Genomic DNA, 14,688 nt, shown 5'->3' with positions numbered 1-14,688 from the left:
CTCCTTGGCGCTGAAAGCAGTTCTGATCCACTTTCAATGAGAAGTTTACTACTTGAAAGTTTATTAGCTTTTTCAGATGTGTAGGGACTCTTTAATTAATTTGTAATTCCACATTGAAGTTTAAAGCCATATCTTTATAATTGTCTTTATATAGGGTAATATTTTATATGGCCCAGCAAATGAGACTGAGTTAAAACCATCTCTGTAGATCCATAATAAAATGATAATTTATAATTTATGAACATAATTGTGATCTTAAGACAAGGTAAAATCCTCAAGTATCATCCCAAGGAACAGTAAATTATGCTTAATACAATTTTAATGATGAGTGGATTTTCAAAATATTCTAATTTTTTGTAACTGTTAATCCAGTTTGTGAAAGCTCCAAACTTTGTTTGATAAAGTAGAAAACCCTATTCCCTCAAACTGCTGGCTAACAAAAAGTACTGCATCAGTTTTTTAAAGAGAAAAATGCATGAAGTAGATTAAAAATTTTTACCAATTCCAGTCAAATGAGTGGCAAAGTAGGAATATCTAATATCCTGACAAACAGTGCATTTTCCTTGGAATCTCACCTTCCTTCTTTTATTCCAACTCCAACACTTTCATTAGCTCCAAATCTAAGCCTAGAATGAAGCAAGGAAGTTATAAATTCAATGACAAAATTTGAATCTGTGAACTGCCAAGCCAGAAACTTCAGTTGGAGTAGGGGGCTGGGCAGGGTGAAATTCTGAGATGCTTTCTTTTTCAAACTGTGAGAGATGTGGGACATAGAGAAAGGTGTATATCAACTAAGTGATAAAAGTCACATAGCCATGATACATTTGTTAAAATTGTGTTTCAGAAGAAGTAAATTGTAAATAAGATGGAAAATTCTGAAAGAGCTGAAGAAATGCAAGAAAATTATCAGAGAAATGGGTAAGCTTTTCACTAAGTTCTGTAAGTATTCTTCTACAACTTCACATGCAACTCATCCTTTCCACACCTGTAGCAAAAATGTTTATAATTTTTTCCCAAAATTTGCTGAACTTCAACATAAGCAGTCTTATAACTAATTTAATAGTGATTTTAGGAAGTGCAATAGGATTAATTGTAATAGGATTTATTTATCCAGGATTTATTGATTTAGTGCTTCAGATATCTCTTCTTCTGAATTTCTCATTGTTAATTTCTTGTCCACCATTATATAGAAGAAAGGCACCTGCAAATTTTAATTTCAATTATCTGTGGACCCTTCATTCCATGTGGTACATTTAATACAAGAAAATATTGGATTCCGATTATTTTTTCACTGAATAGAGGTCTCTGTGAATATGTATATTATACAAGTTTCTATACCTGGAATTCATTAATTGAGAGTTTTTAAATGGAAATAATTTTACATCTATTTTATTTCCACTTTTACCATAATAATTGTGTTATATTTGGACATACAATCTATAAAACTGGAGAAGACCCCCCCCCAGGTCATGTAGTTTATTAATTCAGTAAATAGCCAGAGAGGGTGTTCTTTTGAGTCATTTTCTTATGAGTCAGAATCAGAAACTTCCTTAGGCTAAAGCAAATTCCATTTGGGAACATTTTGAAAATCAAAAGAACTGCATTCCAAACTTCTTTAATCTTTTTGTTGTTATTTTCCCAAAGTAAATGTTCCCCTTTCTAAGCACCTTTTCCTCATAAATTCAAAACATTATCTAGAGATGCCCTAGCATCCTAGTGTGAGGGGATGCTGAGGGGACAGGTTTATTTTAGAATACATTTGTGCTCTTAAGCATTACCTGTGGACTGAATAAATCATGTGTTCAGCATATATTTCACAGGAGGCATTGTAACTGGACAGTTAAGAGTTCGGGCTCTGGCATCAGACTGAAGTTCCATTACTGGCTACATCAACTTGGGTTGTTTTACTCTGTGACTGTTTCCTCATCTTTAAAGTGATCATGATAATAATATACTACAGACCTCATTGGTGAACCACAAAAGCTAATAGGTCAGTAGCAACACCAACAGCAAACTGCAACATCTGCATGCTATCGCACAGAAAATTGGAATGGGGAGGTGGTTGTTTTTGCTGGTTTCCATGAGGAACTGAGAAAATACACACCTGATTTCATTTGGATGACTAGAGAAGACTGGAGAGAATGGGAGAAAACAATATGAAAGAAAATAGCAACAGGAGTTGAAGGTAGGGGTTGGATGGGCCCTGAGAAGTGAAATTAGTGGAATATAGGTGTGGGGTCTGGCCACGAAATATAGGCAGGATTCCTATTAGGTGGAGGTGACACATTTGGAGCTGAGAGCAGAATCGTCGCAGCTCTGGGCCATGCTGATTTGCACTAATGAAAGTACTGGGCCACCAACCTCTCTAAGATCCCCTCCAGTTTGCAAACCAGCAACTAGCACGCTAGGACTAGGAGCTAGTGCGGGTGTGACCCGCACAATGGAATCAATTTCCTCTGGGCGCCTCAGGCTCCGCCCTTGGTCTTCTCCAAAGGACACTTGGCCCCAAGAATTGTGTAGAGGGAGGAGACCCCCAAACCCGCCCACCTGCCCACATGTTGCTTTCTTATCTCAACGCTGATAAAGAGACTTTCACAAAACGACCCAAGCCCTCCTTCCAAACCTTTCCATGAAGGTCAATCGGAGTTAGAAATTATTTCCCTGAAACAACATTTACCAAGAGAAGAGGGTTTACTGGGTCTTAAGCTTCAAAATCTGCATCTAGAGGTGGGGAAAGGGATTGTAGGGTTTTGCAATGGTAAAGCATTTTTTTGTCATCTCATGCCTCACCCCAGAGCAAATTGACCGGAACACAAGTCAATTATTAATCTCAGGTGGAATAAAATTAAGTGAATTGTCATTTATCAAAGCTGGCAGAACAATGCATTATGAAGCTGGAGAGAAGCCAGATGTTTGTCTTCCTGTGATGTCTTTATAAAAAACTTAAACTGTTCCCTCCAGTCTTCTCTTAATGTCTCAGAATTTTGCGCATGCGTGTGTGTGTGTGTGTGTGTGTGTGTAACTGACGGATTGCTGTGAAATCAGTGGATACAATGTACAGCTTTCATTTGGACCTCCTTGAAATGTGAGCATATAAAGCTAAGAAATGAAATTTTCAAAAAGGGAGACAAAATTCAGAGTACAGTTGTTTAATGTGTGCCTACTAGAACTCATTTCATTTAAAGCTCAGATTTTGTTACTAAAGTTTAAAAATTACAGTCCATCACTTCATACTCATTATGATGGCTAATACTAAAAAAGATAAAAGAAAAAGGAAAGAACAAGTGTTGGTGAGGATATAGAGAAACTGGAATCCCTGTGCTGGCAGGAATGTAAAATGGTGTAGTTGCTATGGAAGACACTATGAATGCTCCTCAAAAAATTAATAGTAGGATTAACATGTAACCCAGCAATTCTACTTCTGGGTACATACTCAAACGAATTAAAAGCAGTGAGTTGAAGAGATATTTGTACGCTCATATTCCTAACAGCATTAATAGGAATAGCCAAAATGTGGAAGCCGTCTTAAGTGTTCGACAAAACGTGGCAAAAACATATAATGCATACTATTCAGCCTTAAAAAGTAAAAATTGCAACATCTACTACAATGTGGATGAAACACGAAGACATTATGCTAAGTGAATAATTCAAGGATGAACTTTGAAGACAGCCAGACACGAAAGGAGAAATGCTGTATGATTCTATTTATCTGAGGTCCCTAGAGCAGTCAGATTCATAGAGACAAAATAGAACTGCCGTAGACAGGGGCTGGGAGGAGGGGACGATGGGAAAATGTGTAATGTGTACAGAGGTTTAGTTTTGCAAAGTAAAAAGAGTTCTGTGGGTAAATCAAAATAAATGGTGGCACAACAATGTGACTGTACTTAGTGCCTTGGTTATACAATTACAATTCTTCAAGAAGATAAACTCTACATTATATCTATTTTACCACAACTTTAAGAAATTCTACTCCAGACATATGTCTTCAAGTTGCTACCCTAACAAGTTTACAGACAACCAGTGACAATTGTCTATCATTAAGTTTATTTTTAAAATTTCAATGTTGGTAGAAATTTGCTACGAAGGTAGCAAACTATTAATGGAAAAATTCTGCAAATTATATTCACATTGCAACAGTTGCATTTTGAACTTTTATTTTCCAGAACTGTAGAAGAACAGTCAAAACTGAAAAAGGAAGCTGTTGGATCTATTGAGATAGTAAGTGAAATCAGTTAGAAAGTATATGCATTAAAGATTTTAGACACTTGTCAGTAGTGCATAGAATGATTGTGTTTATTAGATTGCATCCATTATTTGTGGAAAAGAGGGAACTAAAAGATTCATTAAACTATCATAGGAAAAAGTATAAATAATCTCAAAATTCCACAATAAAGGATAGGGAAAAATAGCATAACATCCACATAGTGACTCAGTGTTTTAAAAGTGTTTGTGGGGGGTGTGTGCGTGTATCATACATAAATGTTACCAAAGGATATTTCTGAGTGGTGGGAAATTATGAGTGACTTTTACCATCTATCTTTACATTTCAGTATATTCCAATGATTCTGCATTGTTATGTGTTGTTATTATTTTTAAAGTGTTACAAATCCTTTTAAATCAAAAATAATTATCTAAGTATTTTTTAAAGCCTGTGTATCAGAGAATGTGTCAGTACCCTTCTTTGAAATCATGTTTAAGGAGCGTTTCATGCAGGTGTTCCCAGACATGGCCTTCACCAACTCTAATCTCTGTGTCAGCCTGGCTGTCAATGTTATGTCCCTATAAATATACATGAAACAGCCCCTGTTTTTTCAAAAGTCAATTAAAAAAGAAAACTGAATAGTAGCAGAGCATGATAAACTTTATCAAGGAGATAGCATTATTCTGGAGGAAGGTGGAGGAGTAGATACTCTCTTAATGTCCGTAATGCTGAATGCAATGCTGTGGAAGTAACACTATAAATATTTATTAGCTATTGCACTGATGAATGGAAAAATAATTTTTTGGTCTCCATTCATAAACTACGCAGTAAGTTCCTCTTGCTGTTATTCAGATCTAATTACATTTTAATACTATTTAAATTTTATTTTGGCCTCTCTTGGTAAAATAAATAATCCATGTTTTCAATTCTGCTCATGGTTTGGTTTTGGACAGATGCTATGGGGACAGAATAGAATAAAAAACACTCAATAGATTGCTTTCAGGCATTTCTTTCTTATTCCAAACAGCCCTTAAAAATTATTATTGACCCCCTTAAATATCCTTATTTACAGGATAGGCATTGTTCTGGGTAGAAAAAAAAATCTAAGGAATTTAAAATAATCACAAATATAATTCATTACATTTTTACCAGTTAGTTCTGGTCACTGCACTTAGCCGTGACATTGCTATGATGCCAGTGAGCCTAGGGCATTGAAAGTGTGTAGATCAACTTTCCATAAACTAAGATATTGTTGTTGCAGTCTCCAAAATATCTTAACTTATTCCAAAATCAACCAAATGGAATGAAGTTTCTGATTCATACCCACATCTGACCTGACTTGTGTCAGGTATCTACAATTTGTACTGATTTAGCTGCTTTATTTATTTTTATTATTATTATTATACTTTAAGTTCTAGGGTACATGTGCACAACGTGCATGTTTGTTATATAGGTATACATGTGCCATGTTGGTTTGCTGCACCCATCAACTTGACATTTACATTAGGTGTTTCTCCTAATACTATCCCTCCCCCAGCCCCTGACCTCCCAACAGGCCCCAGTATGTGATGTTCCCTGCCCTGTGTCCATGTGTTCTCATTGTTCAACTCCCACCTATGAGTGAGAACATGTGGTGTTTGGTTTTCTGTCCTTGTGATAGTTTGCTGAGAATGATGGTTTCCAGCTTCGTCCATGTCCCTGCAAAGGACATGAACTCATCCTTTTTTATGACTGCATAGTATTCTGTGGTGTATATGTGCCACATTTTCTTAATCCAGTCTATCATTGATGGACATTTGGGTTGGTTCCAAGTCTCTGCTCTTGTGAATAATTTTTAATGCCTTTAAAGGAGATGGTAAATTCTTAGTTTTAGTATTTGTTTTTACTTTAGATATAAATGCATATCTATGATTTTATGCATTTATTTACCATCTTAATGTGTAGAGTCATGTTTACTAGGTGGCAAAGGCTGTAGGCTGCTGTTTTGTGTGTGTGTGCTTGGTGTGTTTGTTTGTTTTACAGCTGTGGTGCTTGTTTTCCTCAGTTCCGCTTTGCTGATGGTCTGGACATCACACTCATGATCCTGGGTATACTGGCATCACTGGTCAATGGAGCCTGCCTTCCTTTAATGTCACTGGTTTTAGGAGAAATGAGTGATAACCTTATTAGTGGATGTCTAGTCCAAACTAACACAAGTGAGTATACGATTATTTTTCTGTATCACTCAAGACACAAAAGCATTGAATAAAGCAAACACACGTTAAGCTCGTAAGGCAGATCATTGTGTTGTAAAACAGTATCCATATAATGTATATTTAAGTCATTTATTCTGCTATATTGCTAGGCACTAAAGAAACAAAATCTTCATGACCACTGAGGTCCATAATTAAAATAAATAAATAAATAAGAGACAAAAATCCCCTATTAGTCAGGGTTCTCCAGAGAAACAGAATCTATAGGATGTGCATGAGAAACAGAGAGAGAGTGTGTGTGTGTGTGTATAGAGAGATTTTAAAGAATTGGCTGGCTCACATGGTTATAAAGGCTGGCAAGTTCAAGAGGGTGGGCCGGCATGCTGGGGACTCAGCAGAGAGCCAATGTTGCAGTTCAGATCAGAAAGCCATTTACTGATGCTATGTAGGAATCATCTGAAGCCCACAATAGTTCAGCTTGTCTCTCTAAGAATTCAAATAATTTTTTATCAGAAGTGGTGATTACATCAGGATTTAATCAAAGGCTTGGGTCATCCCAGGCCGCTAGGATGTAACACATCCTTTAAAAATAAGAAATCAAGGCCAGGTGCAGTGGCTCACGCCTGCAATCCCAGCATTTTGGGAGGCTGAGGCCAGTGGATCCCTTGAGGTCAGGAGTTCGAGACTAGCCTGACCAACATGGTGAAACCCCGTCTCTATTAAAAATACAAAAAATTAGCCAGCCATGGTAGCAGGTGCCTGTAATCCCAGCTACTTGGGAGGCTGAGGCAGGAGATCGTTTGAACCCGGGAGGCGAAGGTTGCAGTAAGCCAAGATTGCACCATTGCACTCCAGCCTGGGCAACAAGAGTGAAACTCCATCTCAAGGGAAAAAAAAGAAGGAGAAAGAGAAGAAGAGGAAGAGGAAGAGGAAGAGGAAGAGGAAGAAGAAGAAGAAGAAGAAGAAGAAGAAGAAGAAGAGGAGGAGGAGGAGGAGGAGGAGGAGGAGGAGGAAGGGGAAGAAGAGGAGGAGGGGGAAGAGGAAGAGGAAGAAGAAGAAATAATCAAGTATGATCAAATCTTTCAGTTTAGTAGTTACTTAAGTTTTTGTTTTTGTTTTTTTTTTAGTAGCTTTTAGCCATGCACTATATAACATAATGCAGAAGAGAAGAAGAAAATTATAGCACTAGAGACAGATACCCTGAATTGGTGGTGAGAGGAACTAGCAATTAGGTGTGGAAAAGGTGTTTTTATATTGCCCTTATTTGTAGGCATCTTTCGTGTATCCTTTGTAGCATCCTATTTCAGGGTCATGTCTTTCAAGGTAACATTATTCTTTAGGTGTAAATTCCAGTGATTTTCCTATGCACTGATGTAATAGCTATGCAGTGTTTTTAATCTGGTAGATATTATAAATATTAGTAATTTCCTGATTTTATGTGCTTTTCCCCAAATTCCACACTAGGAAGTATTGTTATAAATACTTATTATAACTGGGACAAATGACTCTTCACGACCTAGACTGTCTTTTCATCAACATTAGCCTATCTTTGTGCAGTCTACTTCCCTCGGTGCTCTGTTTGACTTTAAATTCTAATTTATACCTAAATTATACCTTCTTGTTTTCCAAAAAGCAAATCCTTAAGCAAAAAAAAAATCTTTAAAGCAAAAGAAATCTTTAAACCCAAAAGCAAATCTTTTACGTGTACTAATCTTGAGTGGAATAAACTCATTGCTTCCATCTCTGTCTTTCCATAATCTCCTGCTTAAACAGTTATGATTTTTTAAATCGTTTAATAATATAAATAAAATTAAGGATATAAGTTAAAATCTGACATATTAATGATGTAAATTGATATATATGCTAAATAATTTGTTGTTAAACAAATGGAGCCACCAATTCACTGAGTAAATATTTATTGATTGTCAACTACATCTCTATGAACAAATGAATGAATGAATGCATGAGTAAATGAGCAACCTGGCAACCTAAGACCTTCTGCTTGGCAGTATTCCTTTTGTTAAATTTTTTCTGTATCTGATTGCCTTACCTGTTTTGGATAGGCTAGGTAGTACATATCTAATTGCTATTGCTGTGAATTCTAATTTTTGTTGTTGTTCAAGGCTTCTCCAGTTTCCTGGTTTTATCAAACGTGGTAAACATATAGAGGAGTTCCATAATGATTTAGATAAATTCATGGATATTATTGGTATATTATAACACATTGTTAAAGAGAAATGGGGATATTATGAGGCAAACCTTCAACCTTCTAACATTGATTTTCAGGAGGATAATAGAGCAGGATTATTCATTCCTATAAATAAAAATATGAATAATAGCTATCATTAGTTGGGGATCCATTTTTGTTTGAGTCCTGATCTTTCCAAAATATTACCTCTATCAGTATAATCTATATACTGAGATTATGCCATTTTTATGAGATTGCAGGAACCATTTTTAGAAACAATGTTTATTTCCTTTATTTGCTCAGTTAAATCTCATTGAAATCTCCATTTCTGCCATATGAATTTTGGTATTTTTTCCTACCACAATTCCATAAATAGAATAAGGGAGAAATTATTGTTCGCATATAAATAAAGATCATAAACATTGTAATATGTGATGATGTTATGGTTATAACAGATGAAGAGTCATGATGTCTGCAGTTCATTTCAAATGTTGATTATAAAGGTATAAGGAGAAAATTAGAATCATGGATATCGACCATGGTTTTGTGTTGTTGTTGAAATCAGGACTTTGGTATATTACACAGTGTACAATATTTTTCCTACTAGAAGATATATAGAAAAGTTTACATAGAAAACTAACGACCTTTCAACATTGTTTTACCATGTTACTATCCTGGTTATACTCAACACGTTTCAATGAGCTTTCCATTTTTCCCATGGCCAATTTTTCTAGAACTTACACACATGTTCTTGCTTTTCTTGGACTTCTGAAATCATTCCCTGGAGTGTTTTAAACTGAATTCAAAGTGTATAATCTCAGGCAGAAGCAGGGAATTGTATTACTATTATTTTCCTGATTGTTGCCTGATCAGATGTCCCAAAGTATTCTTTCCAGTTATGAGCTATATGGTTAATGCCTCCTTATAGTTTTCCAAGTTTCATGAGTACTTCTTCAGAGCAGAGATAATTATTTCTAGTTCTAGGTTAAAGAATAGAAAATGAGATGATAATAAACCTGTTTGTGGGCAGTAAATCTGTTGTCTTAAGAGGGCACTATATTTGGTTTGGAGGGCTGTCAGTATAACAGTATGATCAATTATAAATTAATTTCCTCTATAATTTAAATAACCTTTTTTACAGCAAATTCTCAGAACTGTACTCAGTCTCAAGAGAAGCTGAATGAAGATATGACTGTGTAAGTTCAAATGAAATATTAATATCACATTTGTTGCCTGATGCTTTATTTAAAGCTTACAAGAAAAAAGCAACTGAAATTTTGTATGACCATTAATATTACATAACAAATGATTAAAGTAAACATTTCCTCTTCTTTCATTAGGTATATGAAATGCAATTAGCACGTATTTTTTCTTCTACTCGAAAGGTGTATAAGTCATATGCTTTGAGTTGTATTTGACAAAGTTGTCATCGATTTAAAAATTGTAAGGATTTGCATTTTTGTAGGAATTTTGCCTCCCAGCAATATCCTGGGAAAGAAAGGACTTGATTTGCCTTCTAAAAAATTATATTCCTTGTGAGGCTCATTGAAAATTCTATTTCTTTAAACATCAAAAATCACAAAATGTGTGCAACAAATAAATAGTAAAAGTAATAAAATACTTTTTAAAATAAAAATAGTAAGGTTTTATTCACACTAAATTTGGAGACTAATTATTCAGACTATTATAGTAAAGTTGTATCCAAACAAAAAATTCTAAAGTCTGAATAATAAATAATTTACAAGGATGTTCTGTTTTGTAATTTTAGGTATTAAACAGTATGGTTTATTTACTCAACATGTTCTGACTTTCTTAGGTAGACACTACCTCTCTCAGTATATTGACTGGATTTCCATACTGCCTCACTAAAACTTTCTGGGTCTTTACTCTAAATCTAAATGATTCCTATTCTTTTCCCCCAAAAATGAAGACACCATGTTGTCAAGGGACACCCATCACATTGCAGTGACATCTTCTGGGCCTTAATTCTTTTTTTAATTAAAAGTTATAATTGATGCACAATAATTGTATGTGTCTATGAGGTACATAGTGATGCTGTAATACACGTAACATATAGTGATCAGATCAGATTAATTAGCATATTCATTATCTCAAACATTTATCATTTCTTCGTGTTGGGCATATTCAGTATCTTTCTTCTAGCTATTTGAAATCATGTAATATATTATTGTTAACTATAGCCATAGTTAACTATAATACTATAGGACATTAGAACTTATTTCTTGTATCTGGCTATAATTTTAGCATTAACAAATATCTCCTTATCCCTTCCTTCTCTCTACGTTTCCCAGCCTCTAGTATCCTCTGTTCTTCTTTAGTTTTAATTCCTAATATGCCCTGTCCAATATGTTAGCCATGGCCATTTGTGGCTATATAATTTTGTTTATAGATTTAGGGGGTACAAGTGCAGTTGTGTTACATGGATATATTGCATAGTGGTGAAGTATGGGTTTTTTGTGTAACTATCACTCAAATAGTAAACTTTGTAGCCATTAAGTAATTTCTCATCTCTTACACCCCCTTTTACCCTCTCAGCCTCTGAGTCTCCAATGTCTACTATTACACTCTCTTTGTCCATGTGTACACATTATTTAGCTCCCACTTATAAGTGAGAACATGTGGTATTTGACTGTTTCTGAGTTATTTCATCTAAGATAATGGCCTCTAGGTCCATCCATGTTGCTGCAAAAAAAACACAAAAAAACATGATCTCACTATTTTTTATGGCCGAGTAGTATTGCATGCTATGTGTGTGTGTGTGTGTGTGTGTGTGTAAACATTTTCTTTATCCATTCATTCATTGATGAACACTTAGGTTGATTCCATATCTTTGCTATTGTGAATAGGGCTACAATAAACATGCAAGTTCAGGTATCTTTCTGGCACAACCATTTTTTTTTGGATACATACTCAGTAGTGACACTGCCAAACTGAATGGTAGTTCAACTTTTAGTTCTTTAAGAAATCTCTCTACTGTTTTCCATAGTGGTTGTACTAATTTACATTACCCCCAATAGTGTATATGTTCTCCTTTCTCTGCATTCTCACCAACATCTATTATTATTTGACTCTTTAATAGTAGACATTCTGATTGGTGTAAGACAGTGTTTCACTGTGGTTTTATTTGCATTTCTCTGATGATTACTGATGTTAAGCACTTTTTCATATGCTTTTTGGCCGTTTGTATGGCTCCTTTTGAAAAGTGTCTGTTCATGTCCTTTGCCCACTTTTTAATGGAGTTATTAAGGTTTATTTTGTTGTTGTTGAGATGTTTGAGTTCCTTGCAGATTCTAGATACTAGTTTTTTGTTGGTTGCATAGTTTGCAAATATTTTCTCCCATTCTACAGGTTGTCTTTTCACTCTAAAAGATAATCTAAAAGATTATTTATTTTGCTGTGCAGAAGCTTTTTAATTTAATTAATTTCCATTTGTCTATTTCTGGTTTTGTTGCATTTGTTTTTGAGGTCTTAGTCGTGAATTCTTTGTCAAGGCCAATGTACAGAAGAGTTTCTCCTAAGTTTTCTTCTAGGATTCTTATCATGTCAGCTGTTAAATTTAAGTCTTTAATCCATCTTTAGTTGATTTTTGTATATGGTGAGAGATAGGGGTCCAGTTTTATTCTTTTGCTTACAGATTTCCAATTTTCCCAGGACCATTTATTAAATAGGATATCCTTTTTCCAATGTATGTTTTTGTTGGCTTTGTTGAAGGTCAATTGGTTGTAGGTATGTGGCTTTATTTCTAGGTTCTCTATTCTTTTTCCTTAATCTATGTGCCTATTATTATACCAGTACCATGATGTTTTGGTTACTATAGCCTTGTAGTATAATTTGAAATCAGGTAGTGTGATACATCCAGCTATGTTCTTTCTGCTCGTAGTCGCTTTGGTTATTAAGTCTTTTTTTTTTTTTTTTTGGTTGCATATGAATTTCAGGATTGTCTTTTCTAATTCTGTGAAAAATGACAGTGGCATTTTGATAGAAATTGCATTGAATGTATAGATTGCTTTGTCCAGTAAAGTCATCTTAATGATATTGATTCTTCAGATCCATGAGCAAGGGATGTTTTTCCATTTGTTTGTGTCATCTACAATTCCATTCATCAGTGTTTTGTAGTTTTCCTTGTAAAGATCTTTTAATTCCTGAAATATATTCTTAGATATTTTTTGTAACTATTGTAAATGGATTGATTTCTTGATTTGATTCTCATTTTGATCATTATTGGTGTATAGAAATGTTACTGATTTTTGCACATTGATTTTATAACCCGAACCTTGACTGAATTTGTTAGCAAATCTAGGGCTATTTTGGTGGAACTGTTATGGTTTTCTAGGTATAAGATCATATTATCAGCAAATAAATAATTTGACTTTCTGTTTTCCAATTTGGATGCCTTTTATTTCTTTTTTTTTTGTTATGATAATTTTTATTTCAACGATTGATTCACAACTCTAGAAAGTCAACAGAGTAAAATCTATAATTTTTAGATTACACTAATTATTACCATCACCATGTTATTAATTTTATTATTATTTTAAATCAGAATAATTCATGAAAATGGTTTTAAAAATCCATTTGTGCAGAAACATGTGTAATAATAAACAGTAGTCCCTGATATCACCCCTTCCCAGTTGCATGTATATATATATTTTTTAATTTATTTATTATTATTATACTTTAAGTTGTAGGGTACATGTGCATAACGTGCAGGTTTGTTACATATGTATACTTGTGCCATGTTGGTGTGCTGCACCCATCAACTCGTCATTTACATCAGGTATAACTCCCAATGCAATCCCTCCCCCCTCCCCCCTCCCCATGATAGGCCCCGGTGTGTGATGTTCCCCTTCCCGAGTCCAAGTGATCTCATTGTTCAGTTCCCACCTATGAGTGAGAACAAGCGGTGTTTGGTTTTCTGTTCTTGTGATAGTTTGCTAAGAATGATGGTTTCCAGCTGCATCCATGTCCCTACAAAGGACACAAACTTGGATGCCTTTTATTTCTTTCCGTTGCTTGATTTCTCTATGAATATGAATTGATTAAAATTAAATGAAATTTAAAATTCAGTTTCTCATTCTCAATCACATGTCAAGTGTTAATAATTATAGCTGGCTGGCTTCCATACAGTACAGCATAAATATTGAACATTTTTTCATCATGGAAAGTTCTATTGGATAGTGTTGTTCTGGGCTACAGTGTGAATGATGCTCCCTTGAATTGAGTTTTGCTGCAGCCTCAACTTTCTTTGGCGTAAAGTTCTTTTCTTAGCTAATTTTACATAAAATTTCTCTATATTGGATCTTTTGAAAATTCTTGATTAGGATCTAGGGTAGTGCTTTCTACTGGATTTTTGGTCTTACAGTATTAAGGCAGGGCTCCAATGTACAGTCACAAAGTATTTTTTTTCCACAAAAAGTTTAAAAAGTTTTTAATAGGAGCATCTGTTTAAAAGTAGACAATAAAAGGGACAATAAGATGAAAAGATATGTCTATGTACAGTTATTTAAGGGCTACTAAATTTATAAGAAAACATACTTACCTTTTATAGTACTTGTTATACTATTATTTCTTTTTTTTAACATTTATTTAAATAATAAGAAATTTATTACTGAGACCAGCTGCGATGGCTCACTCATGTAATCCCAACATTTTAGGAGGCAGAGGCAGGTAGATCACCTGAGGTCAGGAGTTCAAGACCATCCTGGCTAACATGGTGAAACTCCATCTCTACTAAGAATACAAAAATTAGCTGGACGTGGTGGCGGGCACCTGTAGTCCCAGCTACTCGGCAAGCTGAGGCAGGAGAATCGCTTGAACCCGGGAGTTGGAGGTTGCGGGGAGCTGAGATCACACCACTGCATTCAAGCCTTGGCAACAGAGCAAGACTCCATCAAAAAAAAAAAAAGAAGGAAGGAAGGAATTACCTATAATATTCAGTACATTATTATTAATTATAATTATTAATGTATTCAATATGTTAATATTTTTGAAATATTTGAGATACATATTAAAGAAGACTCTTCAGTCAAATTGGTTTGAAAAACATTGTCTATGACAGCCTTCTATCGGATACATACATGACAGAT

At 34.7% G+C, this 14,688-nt stretch overlaps 1 protein-coding gene across 1 annotated transcript in view; it reads left to right on the top strand.

Annotated features, from left to right (window-relative positions):
- The first annotated feature begins 865 nt into the window (after window positions 1-865).
- ABCB5 (ATP binding cassette subfamily B member 5) overlaps window positions 866-14,688 on the top strand; it is a 127,461-nt gene continuing 113,638 nt past the window's right edge. The window contains exons 1-4 of the mRNA XM_007981925.3: window positions 866-918; window positions 4,164-4,218; window positions 6,246-6,396; window positions 9,723-9,777. Of these exons, the coding sequence (XP_007980116.2) occupies window positions 866-918; window positions 4,164-4,218; window positions 6,246-6,396; window positions 9,723-9,777 (314 nt within the window). The remainder of the gene's footprint in view (window positions 919-4,163; window positions 4,219-6,245; window positions 6,397-9,722; window positions 9,778-14,688) is intronic.

Source organism: Chlorocebus sabaeus, chromosome 21 (genome assembly GCF_047675955.1).
Source record: "Chlorocebus sabaeus isolate Y175 chromosome 21, mChlSab1.0.hap1, whole genome shotgun sequence".
Taxonomy (NCBI): Eukaryota; Metazoa; Chordata; class Mammalia; order Primates; family Cercopithecidae; genus Chlorocebus; species Chlorocebus sabaeus.
This window is presented reverse-complemented; position numbering and strand designations above follow the sequence as displayed.